At 49.2% G+C, this 19,141-nt stretch overlaps 1 protein-coding gene and 1 non-coding gene across 3 annotated transcripts in view; one reads left to right on the forward strand and one right to left on the reverse strand.

Annotated features, from left to right (window-relative positions):
• Window positions 1–19,141, forward strand: part of Sptbn4 (spectrin beta, non-erythrocytic 4) — a 74,777-nt gene that overhangs the window by 39,198 nt on the left and 16,438 nt on the right. For both annotated transcript variants that reach the window (XR_007105452.1, XM_047529002.1), the window contains exons 18-21: window positions 1,811–1,901; window positions 5,385–5,531; window positions 6,992–7,255; window positions 18,431–18,655. Coding sequence is in view for 1 of the 2 variants with exons in the window: in XM_047529002.1 (XP_047384958.1) it covers window positions 1,811–1,901; window positions 5,385–5,531; window positions 6,992–7,255; window positions 18,431–18,655 (727 nt within the window). In the remaining variant the exon portion in view is untranslated. The remainder of the gene's footprint in view (window positions 1–1,810; window positions 1,902–5,384; window positions 5,532–6,991; window positions 7,256–18,430; window positions 18,656–19,141) is intronic.
• On the reverse strand, window positions 16,847–16,920 carry Trnam-cau (transfer RNA methionine (anticodon CAU)). Its single transcript has one exon. It is a non-coding gene; the product is annotated as a tRNA-Met (tRNA).

The raw sequence follows: 19,141 nt of genomic DNA on the forward strand, positions 1-19,141 counted from the left end.
CTCTCAGGCCCTTCCTGCTATTCCTTCCCGTCTGCCTCTGGGTCTCTCTAGAAGTGTCCCCCACACACTGTCTCTTTGCCCCCTGTCTGTTTATTTCTATGTCTGTTTCCTGCCCTGCCTCCATTTCCATTTCCCTTCATTTGCATATCTGTCTTTTCTTCTGCTTTTCTCTCTTAGACATTGTATTTTTCTCCTCTCTTTCTCTCTGCCACTGGGTCTCTCCTTCCTTCCTTCCTTCCTTCCTCCCTTCTTCCTGCCTTCCAGCATGCATTCATTCAACAAAGATACACTGAGCACCTACTATGTGCCAGGCTTTACCTAGGTATGGGACCTTCAGTGGTGAACAAAACAGACAAAAATCCCTGCCTTCACGAAGGTGACACCCCACTGTGGGAGGACAAGGTAAAAAGGAACATACACAGTGTGTTAGGTAGTGTCACAGTGTCACGGAGAAAACTGAAGAAAGAAACCCAGCAAGTGTCAGGGAGTGGTCAGGAGGGATCTCTCGAGGAAGGTGGCATTCGGCCAGATACTGGGGAAAGACCATTCCAGGCAGAGACAGCTGGGCCCTGAGGTGGGAGCAGCTTGTTCAAGACGTAGCAAGGAGGCCACCAGAGTTGTGGCCGAGCGGGTGGGGGGAGAGTGGGAGAAGAGGGCAGGGGACATGTGTGTGTACCATATGTAAGGCCCCACAAGGCCAGGGTGGGCTGGGAGGGAGACCTGGAAAGGACAATCTCATTCTTTTGCTCCCTCTCTCTCTCTCTCTTATTTTTCCCCTGGGGGAGAGAGAAGGCAACAGGACAGAAGTGCACCCAAGCTGATGTGGGATGACCTTGAACCCTCAGACCTTTTGGGCACGTGACCTTGAACATTAACCTGAGGCCAGGCTCCCGGAAGCGGGGGTGTTGAGGCGCAGGTCCAACCTGGCCAGTTCACTTAGGTCAAGGACCTTCCCTGTGGCTCCCTCTACCCTTCTCTCTGGTGCCCACCAGGTCTGTCTGAGTCTGTCAGGCAGTGTCTTTACTGGTGGCATCTTGCCACATCTCTGCCTGACCCTCTCTGAGTTCCCCCTGCCCAGACTCCCTGGGTCTTTCCCTCCCTCTGCTCCTCTTTTTCATTGTCTCAAGCTCTCTGTTCCTCTGTCTGTCTCTGGCACCCCCTTCTCCAGTTCTTTCGTTGTCCTCCCCTACTGTCTTGTTCTCTGGCTCTCTTTCTCTTTGTCCATGTCTCTCTGGGTCTTTGTCAATAATTCCCTCTTGAGGTCTCTGTTTATCTTTTTGTCTTTGGTCCTGCGTCTATGAGTTTATGTCCGTTTATCTCTCACACTTGGTCTTTTTTTTTTTCACCTGTCTGTCTCTCTCTGCATCTCACATCCTCAATTTGTGTGTGTGTGTGTGTGTGTGTGTGTGCGTGTGTGTGTGTGTGTGTGTTTTGCTGGAAATGGAACCCAGGGTCTCCATATGCTAGGCCAGCACTCTAACCTGGAGCCCTACCTCAGCCCCTGCCTCTGAGTGCCTCTTGCTCTGTTATCCCTGGGCCTCTGCCTATCTACCAGTCCATATCTATCTCTGTCACTTTCTCTCCACCTCCATCTGCTTTCTGTCCATCTGCTTCTCTCTCCCTCTCTTTCTGTCTCTCTCTGGTTCTGTCCCTGGCTCTATTCCACTAATGTTTCTTTGCCTTTTCCCACGTTCCCACCTTGGTCTCTTTCCCCCTCTCTTCCATGCCCCTACCCACCCTGACACCCTCCACGGTCCTGCTGCCAGTGCCTCCCTGGGCCTCTCCCCAGCCCTTCTCTCCCCATCCCTAGGAGCCAAGAAAATCAGCTACGGGCTCAGCAGTGGATGCAGAAGCTACACGACCAGCTTGTGTTGCAGCATTTCCTCCGAGACTGCCACGAGGTAGGACCTCTAGCTGTGCTGGGGACTGCAATGCCCCCTTTCAAAGGGAAAGAAGCACTTCCAGGGAGAGGTGCGGGGCGGGAACGCCCCGTCTAAGTGGGTCGCAGTGCGATGTTCACTCTCTGCCGCCAGGAGGCGCGCGGAGCTGGGTCTCAATCAATGCGCAAGCTCCCCAGGTCCCAGCCCGCCCACGCGGGCTCAGCCGGGAGGTGGGGGGAAGGAGGGGCCCCAGGCGCCCCTGGCAACGGCGCGCGTCCGCGCCAACGGGTCCCGCGGGGACGAGCGCTGATCTCACCTTTTTCTCCCGAGATCTGTGAGAAGCGCTCTGCTCCGGGAGCGGGGCGGAGTAGGGTGAGGGTAGGGGTTGGAGCCTCTGGAGTTTGGGAGTGGGCCAGCTGCCAAGAGCATTTCTGTCACAGATGGTCCTGAACAATGCCTTCGCCCCTTAAAGGGTCTCCAGGAATCAAGCTCTTTCTCCATAGGGATGATCTACACACACACACACACACACACACACACACACACACACACACACACACGTAGGAATGGGCCCAGATCAGAGATGGTCCAACTTCCTTCCCCAGTGGAGATGGTTCAGGAGCTTCGCTGCTTTGCCCTCCTTCCCCGATACTCCACAGACACTGTTCCACACCATTCCGGGGTCCAACCACATCATGTGGCCCACTAACCATTTTCTTAACTCCACGAAAAGAGGTGGGTCTGGCCCCAAGTTCCTCCATCTCTGTGACCCAGGATCATTTCATCCCCTCATGATGACCCAGGAACCAAGTTTTCCTCAACCAAAGATGGTTCAGGAACCAGATCCCTGCCCTCTTCCCACTCCAACGAAAGATGGTTTGACCCCCTCCATGTTGAACCCCGATGGGAGATTATTCTCCCCAGAAATGGAAACGACTAGAGCCTCCACACCCCTCCCGCATGGCTGAGGTAGGCCAGGATTCAAGCCCCTTAGCTGGGTTCAGGACTCCCATGTTCCTTCTTCCCACTGGAGACTGTTCTGAACTGAAGTATAAGAGATGTCCCAGGTCGCCCCTCCCATATTCCTTACACCCATATGGTGGCCAGAAACCTGAGCTTCGACCCATTAGACATGGTTCGGGGGCCCCTCCAGCTGCTCTTCATAGTCCCCACCCTTACATAGCTGAGGTAGTCAGGGACTCAAGTCCCCCTCCCGCCATTACTCCAGGAGGCCCCCCTTGCCCTGACATGCTGGACCACGGAGCAATGATCTGAGATGGCGCACAAGTCCCCCCAGCCCGAAGCTCGGAGAGGGTGGTGATTCCTCCTCCACCCCCAACCAGGGCCCCGCAAAGAGGCGGGCATGGAGGCAGGCAGGGGGCGCGCGCGGGCGGGCGCGCTGCCGCGGCGCGGGGGCGAGGGAGGGGGCGCGCGTCCGCCGGAGCCTCAGCTGTCGCCGCCGCCGCCGCTGCCGCCGCCGTCGCAGTGGAGGGGCGAGTGCCCGCCCGCCCGCCGCAGGGACGCCCCGCCAACGCCTCCGCAGCTTCAGGTCTCGGGGGCGCCAGGGGAGGGGGCTGGCGCGCGCCCCCGCCGAGATGGGCGGGGGGAAGGGGCTCGGGCGCGTGCTCGCCCGCCGGGGCCGCGGGAGGGAGGGGCGGGGGCGGCGCGGGGGCGGGCCGGGCCGGCTCCGGGACCCCAGCCCTGGGGGAGGGGCAAGGACGCCGGGAGCTGTCCGCGGTGCTGGTGTTGGCAGGACTGAGGGCCCGGACCCCAGGGAGGGAAGAGGAAGAGGGGGACTTCCAAGGCTACTCCTAGGGTAGTCTGGATTTGCCGTGGGGGTCGAGGGGGTCTCCGCCTCTGTAGGGTGCACTTCTCTGAGTATTGAGAGGGGTCTGATATTTACCCTGGAGTTGGAGGATTCGCAGTCTTTGGGGGCTTGCATCCCTGGTTCCTTTGGTGTCTGTCAGCCTTGGATGTTGGGGGCTTGTCACTTTTGGGGAGCTCTTAGGCTAAAAGTCTTGGATTTGCTCCAGGTCTGAGGGGCTCTGATTTGGGGGGCCTTTTCCTTGGTTGTTGAGGAGTCAGGTTTTGCTCTCAGTGATGACAGGGGGCAATTGTTTTGGGGGGGCGGTTACCTTGAAGACAGGGTACCATCTCCTTTAGGGGCTTTGCCTTCACTGTGGGCTGTGGTTGTCATTGGACTTTTCCTTGCGTGTTGGGAACCTGTGAATTGAGTTTGGGAATCCAGCATTTGATTTGGCGTGTGTGTGTGTGTGTGTGTGTGTGTGTGTGTGTTATGAGGAAATGTGAAGCTCTCCTGGACCCCTGGGGAGCCCTTGCTCCCAGGATATGGGGTGGGGTTTGACCAGCTTGGGGTTTGTCCTTGGCTATGACTGCATTTGCCTCCCGAGACTGCTGAGCTGGAGTCTTTTTTTTTTTTTTTTCAAAGAGGGAGGAGGAATATCTTGTGACTGGAGGGGGAGGAGAAGAGGGAGGAGCAAACTGTCCCAGGTGCCAGGTTTGGTCATGAGTGGGGAGGTTCTGGCTTGGGGAACAAGTTTTTCCTTGATAGGGAGGAGGTTTCAGAAACCAGGACTGTGATTGGTCCTGTCTAGTGACCGGAGCCACTCTTAGTGCTTGCGGTTTGGATGATTGGTTTTGTTGTAGACAGGAGAACTAGAATTAGCTCTAGTTTGGGGATTGCCTGATCCACACTGGGGAGTCCAGGTTAGATTGTGGGGCAGGCAGTTTCTGGAATCTGGAAGGCATCCTTGTTACTCAAATCTGGGGAATTGGTTTGGGTTGGAAGCTTGAACTGGTCATGGTTTGGAGAACTGTGGTCTTAAAGTCCCAGGGCTAGATTTGGAGAGTGCTGTGTACTCATTAGGGGTACTGGATCTTCATTTTAGGAGATGCGTTTACTCCAGATTGGAAGGCTGTTTTTTTCAGGAGCTAGGTTTGGCAATAGTTGGGAAGTTGTTCTGGAAGTTGATCTGGCCATGATGGAGGGCTGAGGCTGGATATGGGAACTTCAGGTGATACTCCCAGGAATCAGTTGAGGATCTTGAATTGGTCCTTATTAGGGGCGGCTACGTTGAAGGGTCTAAGTTTTACTACGGGTGGGGCTGGGGCTGAATTGGAAGTTAGCTAACTTAGGTTTGGAGGGCTTATCTTGATTTTCCCCCAGTGGGAGGATATGACTGAGGAGTCCCACCTTGGGGTCTTTCAGGGTAGAGGAATGCTGCCCCCAGGACAGCAAAGAACTTGGTGTTTGGGGGCCTCCCATTCATCTTCCACCCAAGAAGAGATTAAGTTGCCCTCCCCAACATAAAGCCCTCCCCAACATAAAGGCCTCACTTGCAAAGGTTTTTCCATTTCTTCCTCCTCCCCTGACTCCCACCCCTAGCAGCCCAGGTCCTGAACCTGGGACTTCCTGGAGGGGATGGGGGGACTGTGCCTGGGTGGTGGGGGACCAGCTGAGCCCTCCTACCCTGCCCTGTATAGCTGGATGGCTGGATCCATGAGAAGATGCTGATGGCGCGGGATGGTACTCGGGAAGACAGCCACAAGCTGCATAAGCGATGGCTCCGGCACCAGGCATTCATGGCCGAGCTGGCTCAGAATAAGGAGTGGCTGGAGAAGATCGAGAGGGTGAGGATGTGGGGGGCCGCCCTGTCCTCCCACATGCTGCAGGCCTTCAGGGAACTCGTGAATCACCTCCTACACCCTCTACTGCCTCATACCCCTGAACTGGTCCAAACCCACTTCCTGTCTGCTTCTGGCTGTGACCTGAAGTGATTCATGTAACCTCTTCAAGACTCAGTTTGCCTATCTATAAAATGGCCAGATCTCTTCTAAATGGTGCTCATGGCCTCCTGTTTGTTAACTATCTTACCCATTCTTTTTTTAAAAAAAATTTAAATTGTAGATGGATATGATACCTTTACTTTATCTATTTATTTTTTATGTGGTGCGAGGATCAAACCCAGTACCTCACACTTGTGAAGCAAGCACTTTACCACTGAGCCATGACCCCAGCCCTTACTCATTCTTATGACCTCCTCCACCAGACTTCCTTCCACACCACTTCTGGAATCTAAGATAGAAGGTCAAGGAGAGGCTGGTGCATGCCTGGGAAGTGAACTTTGAATTCTGTCAGCCCTGAGTTCTAACCTTTTACTAGCTGTGAGGCCTTGGAGAATTGTGTTAACCTCTTTGAGCCTCAGTTTACTCTTCTGCAAATTTAAGGAAATAATAAATTAGCTACTTCCCTGGGCTTTTGTGTACACAAAGTGCTTAACCCAAGGCCAGGCACCTAGGAGCTATAATTACTATGGTTTTGTTATTTTTTGTTTTGTTTTGTTTTGCTGGCAATGGAAGCCAGGGCCTTGTGCGCGCATTAGGCAAGTACTTTCCACTGAGCCACATCCTCATCCTCCTATTGTTATTTTCAATGTGTAATGTATGTAGCTCTGGGCCAACAAGGAGCTTGAGTTTGGACGGACCCAAAGATTTTTTTTTTTTTTTCTGTAAGCTTCAGCTCCCAGAATTTTTCCTACTCTGTCTGAATCCCTAAATCTGTAGCTGTGGACACCCCAGCTCTTCTAACTCAGACAGAGATACCTAGATTGGCCTTATACCCTTAAACAGTCATTGATACCCTATAAATGGTGGCACCTAGCAAAGCCAGTCTTCTTGACTTTGAGTTTAATGGAAGTTCATTCTCTCTCTCTGCCTCTCTCACCCTTTCTGTTTTCCTTCTGTTTCTGTCTCTCCTGTCTTATGGTTCTCTCCCCATGGTCCTGACTGTACATTCATGTCTCTGTTTCCATCACTCTACTTATTGGTCTCTCCCTGTTCCCTTCCCATGCCTGTGTTCGCGTCTCTGCCTTCCTCCCTGTATTCCTGTCTGTCTCTGTCTTTCTTGACTCTCTTCCTTGATTCCCTCTATCTCTGGGCCTATCTCTGTATCCACGCTTCTGTCCCTAACTCCCTGCCTCTGTCTCTCTCCCCATATATCTCCCTGTGTCCGGTTGCCTACCCCCATTTCCCTCCCTCCCCATCACCCACCCCTTTCTCCTCACCTTCTACTGTCTGCTTACCTGGGCCAGGAGGGCCAGCAACTGATGCAGGAGAAGCCAGAGTTGGCAGCCTCTGTGCGGAAGAAGCTGGGTGAGATCCGGCAGTGCTGGGCCGAACTGGAGAGCACCACCCAGGCCAAGGCCCGGCAGCTCTTTGAAGCCAGCAAGGCAGACCAGCTGGTGCAGAGCTTCGCTGAACTGGACAAGAAGCTCCTTCACATGGAAAGCCAGCTGCAAGATGTGGACCCTGGTGGGGACCTGGCTACTGTCAACAGCCAGCTCAAGAAATTGCAGGTATGGACAGGCTGGCCAGATGGGGGCTCCTTGCACTGCTGTGGGGTAAGCAAGGGTCAAACTCCACCTGAGAGACTTCAAACTGAGGGAATCTAACACAGGAGTTTATTTCAAATGTATGGAAGGGGCTGGAAGAGCAGAAAGGGTGTACCAAGGCTATCCAGCTAATAGTAACTGTTGGAAGCATCCACCTCCCACCTGGACCTGGGGCACAAAGGAAAGAGTGGGGATTTAGAGCCAAGAAGCCGTGGGTGAATAACCAGCACACTGAAGGTGTCTCAGGATCCTGGCCCTATTTTCAAGTTTGGAGAAACAAAGGTGCAGAGGTGAGGGAGTTGCTTTGCACAGGGTCATGTAACAGTGGAGAGCTTCCCTACCTGTCAGTCTAAGGGCTGAGTCCTCTCTGACTCCTCCCAGCAATCCTCGGAGATTGGTACTATTATTAGCCCTGTTTTACCAGTGGAGAAACAGGCACAGAAGGTGGAATGCTTGGCCCTCTGACAAACAGTCACAGTTGGTAGCTGGCAGATACCCAGGACACGATGGTCTGACGTGGAATGGTGGCTTGAAGGTGGGTGCAGGTGTTGCTTCTCTCCTCCCAAAGTGTACTGGCTCCTGTCTTTATGTGCCAGGAGCAATGCCTGACTGTGGCCAGTGAGAAACTGAGGCCCCGAGAGGTGGACTTCCTTGTCTAGAGTGGTAGTGGCAGAGCTCGGATTCCAATCTGGGTCTCTTGGTTCCTTGCTGTGTGTACCTTTTGGATGTGTCTCTGCACAGTTTAGTTTATAAAGCACTTGGCATAGAATGTACCAAAAAAAAGAAAAAATTAAAAAAACAAAACCCCAGGCTGGGGATATAGCTCAGTTGGCAGAGTGCTTGCCTTGCAAGCACAAGGCCCTGGGTTCGATCCCCAGCAAAAATAAAATAAAATAAAATAAAATCCCTAAAGTATGCCCATAATCCCAGTGACTTGGGAGCCTGAGGCAGAAGGATTACAAGTTTAAGTTCAGCCTGGGCAACTTAGCGAGATCCTGTCTCAAAATGAAAAATAGAAGGGCTGGAGTAAGCCAGTGGTCAAATGCCATGGGCTCAATCCACATACCATAAAAAAGAAAAAAAAACATAAATAGACTAATAATAAAAACGTAAGACACTGATTAGTATTTGTTTATTCATTTATGCATTAAATATTTATTAGGCACCTACTGGTGTTGGAATACAGCAGGAGACAAAATGGATGAAAAGCTACTGACTTCACAGGGCTTGTGTCCTGGTGGGGAAGACAGGCAAAGAAGCAAAGAGAAAAGCAGATCTGAATACGGTGGCCTGTGAGGTCAGGACTTGATACAGCAGTGGTTCTCACATCTTCATCTCCTCCCTTAGACACTTAGGAGTAATTAGATCTTCAAAGGGCCCTTGTTTGTGTGGATTGGACCTATTGATATTTACCATGTGAACAGCAGAAACAGAAATGTTCCAGTTATTGATTCACTTTAAAATGATTTAAAATCCATCACATTAACCCCAGTAGCCCTCTTTCATGAGCAAAAGCTGTATTTTCCAAACCAAAAATAGAAAAGGTAGTGAGAAGATTGGTATTTCCATGTTTGCAACTTGCAAGTCTGGACGAGAAGAGCTGGCCTCCCACCAGCCCCCAGGCCCAGTCCATTGCTACCCGTTGGTCATCTGGTCTCTGAGAAACCCCACTGTACACTCGAGGCAAGATGAGGATGCTACAGTCCAGTAACACCTTAGCGATTTTATCCAAGTGGTTGTAACCTTGCAGAGGCCTGGAAAAGATCTTGAGGACCCCAAGGGTCCCCAGACCACAGTGAGAGAGTGCAGACGTAGGCTGTATGCTAGGCACTTTGAACCGCTCTCTCCTAGCTGCAGCCCCGTGAGGGAGGTTCTCTCATCCTCAGGTACCCTTGAGAAAGCCACAGCACAGAAAGGATTCATGACAAGCCCAGGGTCACACAGCCACCAAGTGGCCGTTCAATACCACGTTTAGCTCCTGTCCACCCTTCTCCCTCAACACTCCCAAGACCACAGTGACCATCTCGCTGGCTTCGGAAATCAGTCATACTGAGGTGTGGACCCCACCAGTTGGACAGGCAGTGGACACACAGGGGTGACTCAGACACAAGTCTGCTCTGAGGGACTCTCCCAAAATATTGGCAGAGACAACAGTGGCCAGTGACCTAGGTGGTCAGACAGAGGACAGTGTAATCAGAAAAAGCAGCTGAAGACCACAAGAGCTTGGGCAGTGGAAGCAGAGAGATTTGGGTTTGGATTCCAGCTCTGACCAGTGCTCTGTCCCTCCCTGAGCCTCATTTGCCACCAGAAGAAGAACCCAGGGGCAGGTAAGGTTGTGCACAGAAAGGATGCAGTTAGTGCAAGGGACGTGATGAGGGCTTAAGAATTGGGACTCTGATTGTCAGAGTCTCCACCAGAAGCAGAGGTCATGCTCTATGGAGGAAGAGGGGCATGAGAAGGATGGGGAGCCACCAGGAGATCAGCGCTCTGTATCTGAAGGCAGGAGCCTCGATCTCCCCATGAGGAGGCAGGGAAGGAACTATGGGGACTAGGAAGGAGAGAGTCACCAAACAGAAGCTGGGACCCTTAGTCAGGCAGAGCAGCCAGCCCGTGGTGCCACTACAGGGAACAGCTGGGAAATAATACCTCACCTCACTCTCCTCCTTCCTTCCTGTCCCTTGCTGGCTCCCCTAAGTCCACCAGGACCAGCTTCAGGGACACTCAGCCAGGACCAACAGGGCTACACACTTGCTTTAATTCCTTGCTGTCGCTTCCTGGAAAAAAATTTTGGTACCCCCCAAATACCCAGGATTGAACCTGGGGCTCTTAACCACTGAGCCCATGTACTTAGCCCTTTGTATTTTGTCTAGAGACAGGGTTTTGCTGAATTGCTTAGAGCCTCACTAAGTTGCTGAGGCTGGGTTTGAACTTAGGCTGAGGCGATCCTCCTGCCTCAGCCTCCTAAGCTACCAGGGTGTACGCCACCACACCAGGTTGGACATTCTCAGTGCTATTTGAACAAGGGATCCTGCATTTTCAGTTTGCACTGGACCCTGCCACTGATGTAGCCAATCCAGAGCCCAGCCTACCTAGAGGCCAGAGCCAGGAGCCAGTCCCTCCCTGTCTTAAAAATAGGTAAATCCTCTCCTCCCCTCCCCCTGCCCTGGAGCATAGAGCAGGGTGGAGAAGCTTGAACTGTGGGTCAAAAGGGGCAAAGAAAGACATCTGGCACCATAGCCATTATCACTAGGGTTATTACTTATTTTACCAAGGTCACTAATTCTTCTCCAGCAGCATATGAGAGGTCTCAGGCGGGCCTGAATTTGACTCGGCTTCACCTCTATCTGTGTAGTGCTAGGCAATTGACTGCCCCTCTCTCTAGCCTCAGGTGCCTCCTCTGATTAGTGGCAAGCACCCCAGTGCTAACCCACCCTTTGAAAACAGGACCATGGTGGGCAGTGCACCACAGTCAGGGGCATGAATACTGGCCTGGGGTCAATCCCCGACTCTGGGACTTAACCAATTGCGTGGCCTGGGGACCTTACTTATCACTTTGTGCCTCAGTTTCTTCTTCCACCCAATGGACCCGCTAATAGTCCTGACCTCCTGCACACCCTGTGAAAATGAAGATGCAGAATACAGAGTTTGAGAATTGCAGCCCCAGGGCTGGGGATACAGCTCAGTTGGTAGAGGGCTTGCCTTGCAAGCACAAGGCCTTGGGTTCAATCCCCAGCACCGCAAAAAAAAAAAAAAAAAAAAAAAAAAAAAAAAGAGAATTGCAGCCCCAGCAAATCTATCTGAGATGCAGTGTTTGTGCAGAGGTCTTGAATGTTAATTGTCTTCAACCTGAGGGTGTGGCCTCGCCATATGGAGTCCAGAAGTGGCTCGGGTTAGTTACCTGCCCCCCTTGGCTTTGGTTCTGTTTATGTGGTGCTTGGTCACTTCATCTGTTTCTGCTCATGCTCCGTGTGGGGCGTTACCCCTTCTCTGTGCCCATGTTCTTCTGCCAGCTGGTGCTCTCTCCCCGTTTCCTCCATCCTGGCGACTTTTTAGATTCTCCTCACCGTGGTGGGTGGGACATGATGACCCGCTGTGGCCTGAGTGTCTGTGTATTTTTCAGGTCTGGTGAACTTGGGCATCCTTGTCCCTCTTTTTGGCCATTAGGTTTCAGAAAGAGGATTTGAGGACTGTGGTTTCAGCTCGAGTGGAGTCAGCTTTTCCTCCCTGGGGGTGGGAGCATTAGTCCCAACCAAACCCAGCAGCCCATGAGATGGGGTCCCGTTGTCCAGAGGAGATGGGACAATGGGACGATGGACTGGCCAGCACTCAGCAGCCTGGGCCAGAGGCCATCCCAGCACAGGACTCCTGGGCTTTTCCCCAGCAGAGGGAGCCCAAGGCAGGGAGTGACCCAGTGGGCCACTGGCCCCCATGGAGCCCAGCTGGACCTCAGGAGCTGCATGGGGAGGGGAGGGGAAGGACCTCCTAAAGCCTGCTGTCCCTGGTGTCTGCAGGAGGGAGGGTCTCGGCCATCCAGCTGGGCCCTTGTCCTGGTTCCCCCACCCATCAGTCTTTGTCCTTCAGTCTCCATTTCTGTCTCTATTACTTTCTGTCCTACTTTCTCACTCTGTCTCATTTTATTTGAATTCTCTGTCTCTGCCACCCTCCCTTGATCCCCTTTGTGCTTCCCCTTGTCCTCTCAGCCACTGCAGCAGGGACCCCACCTCCCACGTCCAGGCCATGTGACCCAGAGTTCTCCCTCAGGGAAGCCTGCCCAACTGTCCTGACTGGTTGTGGACCAGATGGTGGAGTCCCAAGCCCGCTTCCCAGCCCTCAGGGACTGGCCAGCTGGTCTGGCTCAGCCAAAGACTCCTGCTTGGAGGGGTGGGGATTGGTTTCCTGCCATTGGAGGGGAACCAGCAGGAAAATGCACTGGAGGCTCTGCAGCTGCTGGGCTGAATCCCTGGGGACCCCTCACCATGCCCACCTCCACCCTACACAGGGCTCTTTCTCTAGCCAAGGAAACCCCTTCTGTCCCCTTTTTCTTCTCTGTCCCACTTTGTACGTCCAGCTGGGTGGCTTGGGGCAAGAATCCACATTCCCGAGCTCCATGATCCAGGGCTAGAATCCCCATTCCACTACTGTGTGATCCAGGGCACGCGACCACACTTTATGAGCCACACTGCCCGACTCTAGCGAAGCTTGGTTTTTGTGATCTGGTGATCCTAAGTTCAAATTTTGACTGGTAATTTCTACTCCTGGCCAGCAACTGCTCTTCTCTGAGCCTCAGTTTCTTCAACCAGAAACTGGGAAAGGCAGCAAGGTGGACCCAAGTCGGAATGAGGTTGCCCTGGGGGTCAGGGCTTGCTGCCCCCCACCTATGGTGTCGCTAGCACCCGAGGTCGTGCAGTTTGAACACCCATTTAATGTGAATCTTCTTTTTACAAACATGGATAAAAGATTCAGAAGCACAATGATCATTAAAAACACAAAGAATTGTCCACCTTCCTCTGTCATTAAAGATAATGCAAATTAAAATAATTATAAGCAAGAATCTCACCATTCAGATTGTCATGTTTTTAAAACTTTGATATCTTTTCAAAAAACGAGTCCAAAATTTATATTCTATATACCATATACCCTATATACCATAAAGTGCAAGTTTTAAAGTCACAATTCAGTGGTCTGTGGTAAGTTCACAACCCTCACCACTAGCAATTCCAGAACATTTTCATCATCCCCCAAAGAAACCCCGTATCCATATCCATGAACAATCACCCATTTTCCTTCTCCTTATCTCATTTGTAGCTCCGTGGCTTTGCCCATTCTAGACATTTCATATAAATGGAACCATACAGTATGTGATCCTTTGCATCTGACTTCTTTCACTTAACATAATGTTTTCAAGGGTCACCCGTGGTGTAGGAGGAATCACTACTTCATGGTTCCTCTGGTTTTATTTTTTACTTTTACTTTTTTTGTGTGTGGTGCCTTTTCAGTGTTGTGGTGAGAAGTTCAAATAGAAGGGAATAATATGAAAAGCAAGACACCCACCCTTTCCCTCCATGTGCCGTCCTGCTCCCCAGGGGTTTACTTGCTCTTAACACTTTCTTCTCTGTCTTTCTAGAAATATTTTATGCATGTGTGTGCACACACTCACGCATGATATGTGTACCATACTAGAACTTGCCTTTCTTACTCTGTAAAACATCCTGGGCATCCTTCCTTGTTCCAAACTATGGGTCAGGCACAGTGGCACATGCTGGTAATTCCAGTGGCTCAGGAGGCTGAGGCAGGAGGATTGAGGGTTCAAAGCCAGCCTCTGCAACTTAACAAGGCCCTAAGCAACTTAGCAAGACCCTGTCTCCAAATAAAATACAAAAAAGGGCTGGGAATGTGGATCAGTGGTTAAGTGCCCCTGGGTTTAATCACCAGTACATATCTATATATCTATAAATAGAGAGATATATAGAGATATACCCTGATCTTTTTAAAGTTTTTTTTTAATTGATGCTTAATGATTATACTGAATAGTGGATTTCATACTGGCATACTCATACATGCACATAACATAATTTGGTCTATTTAATTCCCCAGACCCTATTCTTTTAAACTATTGCATAATATTCTACAGGGTGGTTTGACAATCTCCTACCACTTCTTCACAATGTTGGGGATGGAACCCAGAGCTTTGCACATGCTAGTCTGTCTAGCCAGCTTTCTGTTCAGAGACTTCAGAGACCTTTGGGTTGTCCCAATCTTCTGCTTGTATAAATAGCTCTGCAGCAAGCATTCCTGTCCATATATATTTGCTCCTCTGTGCAAGTAAGTGTTTCTGTAGAAAATGGTCATCAAAGTAAAATTTTGGGGCCGAAAGGAATATTTTTATATCAATATTATATATTTTGATCGATATTGTCAGCTATTCTCCTGAGAAGACAGTGACCACACCTGTTGGTTGAGAACTGTCCTCTCCCCACACATTCACCATCATTAGATGATGCTGATCATCATCTCTGCCAATCTGAGAGGTGGGATCCCGGCTTGTGATTATGTTTATTAGCATTTTCCTTAATGGTGGAGGTTGAGCATCTTTTTGTGTGTTTAGTGACCATTGCACTTATGAATCTTTTACTCCGGTTTGCAGAAAAAAGATACATGTTGAATGGGTGTTCAAACTATGTAGCATTAAAAGAAATGTAGCATCCTTTGTGGGAATAGAAAAGTGTCAGTCCCTGGAATTAGTCCATCTCAGGTCACGAGGTCACTTGCTGGAGGGTTTTCTTCTAATGGGAAATTGGAGCTTATAACCATGACATCTCAGACCATCTCTGAGTTTCCTGAATTCTAATGCAGTTTACTGCTTCTGTTCATCACTATGATGATTTTTAGGAAGAACAATCCTTTGTGAAGGAGATTCTAAGATGACTATTCCTTCTTTCACTTCTGCTTCTTATAATCGCACCTTTTAAACTTCCATCTTTGTGGTGGTTATGATGTGTTATAACCTTTGCTGCTTTTTTTTAAGCCTATTTGTATTCCCTTATGAGTTGTGAACTGTGTCAGTTGGGACTCTGGGGTGGATTGATCATTTAAATCATATCCTCAGGAATCTCTTCACTTCTGAGTCCCGCTTTCCTGTGTTGGTCGCGTTCTCAGGGGGTCTCTTCCCTCATGGTGACAAGATGGTCCCTAGTATCCTAGGCCAACATCCTCCCAGAGTAGGAACCCCATGGGAGAAAAGAGTGCCTCTGCTGTGGCACACCCTTTCCTGGAAATAGTGGGAAGAGTTTTCATTAGCTCATCTGAGGTCACAGGCCCATCTCTTTGGATGGCCAAGGTGATTCCATGTTCTCATTGGCCAGACCTGAGTCACATGACTATTCTTAGACCATGGGGTTTTATCCCCCACCCCCACCCCAAGAAGCTGGAAGAGTTTTCTTTGACCCTGTTTAGGTATTCCTGCCCAATCCTGGTGACCAGGGTGAGTTCCTTGTTCTGACTGGCCACACTTGGGTCACAGTGGGACTTGAGGTTTTGTTGGTTCCTCAGGACCTGAGAGTAGGATTCCAGATGCTTGGAAGGAGGGACTTGATGTTGGAGAAGCCAAACCAACAGCTCTACACTCCAGATTCTTGGACTATAAGTCCTGACTTGGTTCTTGAGTTTTGAATTTTGGTTTGCAGTCATTTGCTATAATCTGTTACCACTTAATTTTATTATTATTTTGTTTTCTTCTCTAGCCTTCCTTCATCTGTTTAGAATCACATAATATGTAAATATATTCTTTTGGTAAAACGTCTTACTAACCTAGAAGTTTTCAGTAAAATACAAAGCCTCTCTTCAATTCACCTCTCTTCAATTCACCTAGTTATTGTTTTGTGTACATCTTTCTAGATCATTTTCTGTGCATTTACAAATGTGCCCATGTTTCGTTTGATTTATTTTCATGTTTAATTTGAATTTTTGAATAAATAAATTTTCATGGTTCAGACATCAAAAACTATATGAAAAAAAAAAACCTATGTGAAATTTCTTTCTATCCCTGTTATCTTTTCCCTAGGTCCTCATCCCCCCAATAGGTACCATCTGTTATTAATTTATTATTTACTCCAGGGAATTTTTATGCATGTGCAAGTCACTACAAATTTATATCATATGGAGGATCTAAATTGCTTTTTCTTCTTCACAAAAACTCTTGCCTATTATTCCATACTCATGAAGATTTGTTTAACCATTTCACTCTTTTTATTTTTTAAATTTTTTAAATGTATTGGTTCTTTTTTTCAGTATTTTTATTAGTTATTGATGGAATTTTATTTTTATTTACTTATTTAATATGCGGTGCTGAGAATTGAACCCAGTGCCTCACACATGCCAGGCAAGTGCTCTACCACTGAGCCACCACCCCAACCCCATTTCACTCTTTTTAAAAATATTTTTTTAGTTGTAGATGGACACAATGCCTTTATTTTATTTATTTATATGCAGTGCTAAGAATCAAACCCAGTGCCTCACACATGCTACGTGAGCACTGTACCACTGAGCCACCACTGACCCTAACTGCTTCACTCTTGATGGTTATTGTTTTTTCCAGTTTTTCTTCCCCATTACAAACTCCACGATGATGAAATCCTTGGATGCACATCTTTGTGCATATGTGCCAGTATTTCTTTAGATAGATTCCTAGAGGTGGAAGTGCAAGTGTTGGTCAATTGTATGCGTAGTTTACATTTTGATAGGACCTGCCAAAACAGCTCTTCCACTTAACACCAGCACCCACAGTGGCTGAGCGTGCCCTTCTCCCTGCATCTTTGCCAACACTAGATATTATCTGTTTTTTATAATTTTGCCAATCTGATGAGTAGAAAAGGATATCTTGTTTTAATTTTATTTTTCCCGTTGACTGATAAGAATGGGCATTTTTTCACACTCTTGTTCTGCATGTTGCCCATTTGCATCTGATGCATATTTCTTTTTTTGTAACATTTAAATTTTTTTATAGTTGTAGGTAGACACAATACCTTTAATTAATTAAGTAAGTAAGTAAGTAATTTTTTATGGTACTGGGGATTGAACCCAGGGCCTTGTGCTTATGAGGCTTACACTCTACCAACTGAGCTATATCCCCAGCCCTACTTATTTTTTAACCCAGTGCCTCACACGTGCTAGGCAAGCACTCTGCACTGAGCCACAACCTCAACCCTGATACCTATTTCTTTTTTATCCAGTCTTTTTTCTTTGCTGATGTCCCACTCTGAACAAATCCTAATGGAGGCCTGTTGTGTGCCAGGCACTGTTCTAGGCATAGCAGTGAACAGGACACAGCCCCTGCCTTCAGGGAGGTCACATTGTAGAAGCAGGAGAGCAATTAAAAGCTCATGAGTAGCTGGGTGCAGTGGCACACCTCTGTAATCCCAGTGACTCAGGAGGCTAAGTCAAGAGGATCACAAGCTCGAGGCCAGCCTCAACAACTTTGTGGGATCCTCAGCAACTTAGTGAGACCCTGTCTCAAAATAAAATATAAGGACTGGGGATATAGCTCAGTTTGTAGAGTGCTTGCCTCGCAAGCACAAGGCCCTGGGTTCAAATCCCCAGCTCCACAAAAAAATAAAATAAAATATAAGAAAGGGCTGGGGCATAGCTCAGTGGTAAAGTGCCCCTGGGTATAATCCCCAGTAAGTTATAATAATAATAATAATACACATGAGTAAAGACAGTCATCCCATGGTGGTGGCAAATGTGGAAATGAAAACAGAATAGAGGGGAATTCTCTGATTAAGGAAATCAGTTCCTTGTTCTAATACCTATCGAATTTTTTTTCAGGTTGTGATTTACATCTATGAAATTTTTTTGTGTGTGCAGAAGTATTTTTATGTGGTTAGATTTATAACTCTTTCCCTTTATGGTTTTACGCTTGGAAAGGTTTTCTCCATCACAAGATTATCAGTGCAGCTTGCCCAGGTTTTCTTATGGATCTACTTATTCCATTTACGTCTTTAATCCATCTGGAACTGTTTTCAGTGTAAGAGCAAGGAAGGGATGCAGCTCAGTTGGTTAGCCACTTGGCCCATGACCCCTCATTAAATTATCCATCTTTTCCTTGGGGATTTGTAATAGCATCTATAAAATATATGAATTCTCCTGTGTATTTAGGACTGCTTTTGTACTTTATGTGTATCCTTATGGCTCATCAACCATCCAAACCACTATAGCTTTGTATTTATTTTTTATATCTGGCAAGATTAGCTTTTTGGACAAACTACTCAATTTCTCTGGGCCTGTTTCCTCTTCTGTAAAACAGGGGTCCTATCAACCTTGAAGGGTTGTTCTGGCAATTAATGAATTAAGGGACCATTTTAGTGCCAGGGTCAGGTAAGCCTCTTTGAGAACGTATTATTTGAACTGAAATCTGCATGATCAGGAGGAGCGCGCCTGGCGGAGGAAAAAGATAAGGCCGGGCCTTGAAACAGGACCTAGTTTAGGGTGTTGCAGGATCCCGCAGAGGGGCGGCGGTGCTTCTGCAGGAGACGGAGTGGTACGGTTGGCCCCGGGTTTGGCCGTCATCATGAGGGTACTGGAGAGCCACAGTAGGATCAGGAGGGAAGGTGGACTCCGCTGACCCTGCCCCTGTTCCCACAGTCGATGGAGTCACAGGTGGAGGAGTGGTACCGCGAGGTAGGAGAGTTGCAGGCTCAGACAGCGGCGCTTCCTCTGGAGCCGGCGAGCAAGGAGCTGGTGGGCGAGCGGCAGAACGCGGTGGGCGAGCGGCTGGTGCGCTTGCTCGAACCGTTGCAGGAGCGCCGCCGCTTGCTGCTGGCCTCCAAGGAGCTGCATCAGGTGGCGCACGACCTAGACGACGAGCTGGTGAGGCTGGGCGCCAGGGGCCGGGGCGGGATCAGAATAACGAGGGGCGGAGGTTCGAGAATGGTGCGGGTGCGGGACGGGAGGAACTCTGGACGCGAGGATAGAGGACCCAGCGGGGATTGGCGGGGATGGGGCGGGTCTGAGAGTGGAGAGCAATGACAGACTCAGTCATTCAGTCCTTCACTCGCTCCTTCGCTCTTTCACATTCATGCTCACTTTCACTCACTCTTGGATTCATTCATGAAGTCACTCATGTCTAGACTCACTAGCTTACCCTTTATTTCTTCCTCCACGATTTACTTATTACTCATTATTCGCACACTATCTATTCATTTCCTTACTCACTTCCTGATTTGCTCCTTCATTCATTCACTTGCACTAATTTGCTAATGACTTGATCAGTCTGGGCCCAGCATGGTAAGCAATGCAGCCCCTGCTGCTGCGCATAGAAGGTTCAGAGTCCAAAGAGGAAAACAGACTTGTCCC

This window comes from Sciurus carolinensis, chromosome 16 (genome assembly GCF_902686445.1).
Source record: "Sciurus carolinensis chromosome 16, mSciCar1.2, whole genome shotgun sequence".
Classification (NCBI taxonomy): Eukaryota; Metazoa; Chordata; class Mammalia; order Rodentia; family Sciuridae; genus Sciurus; species Sciurus carolinensis.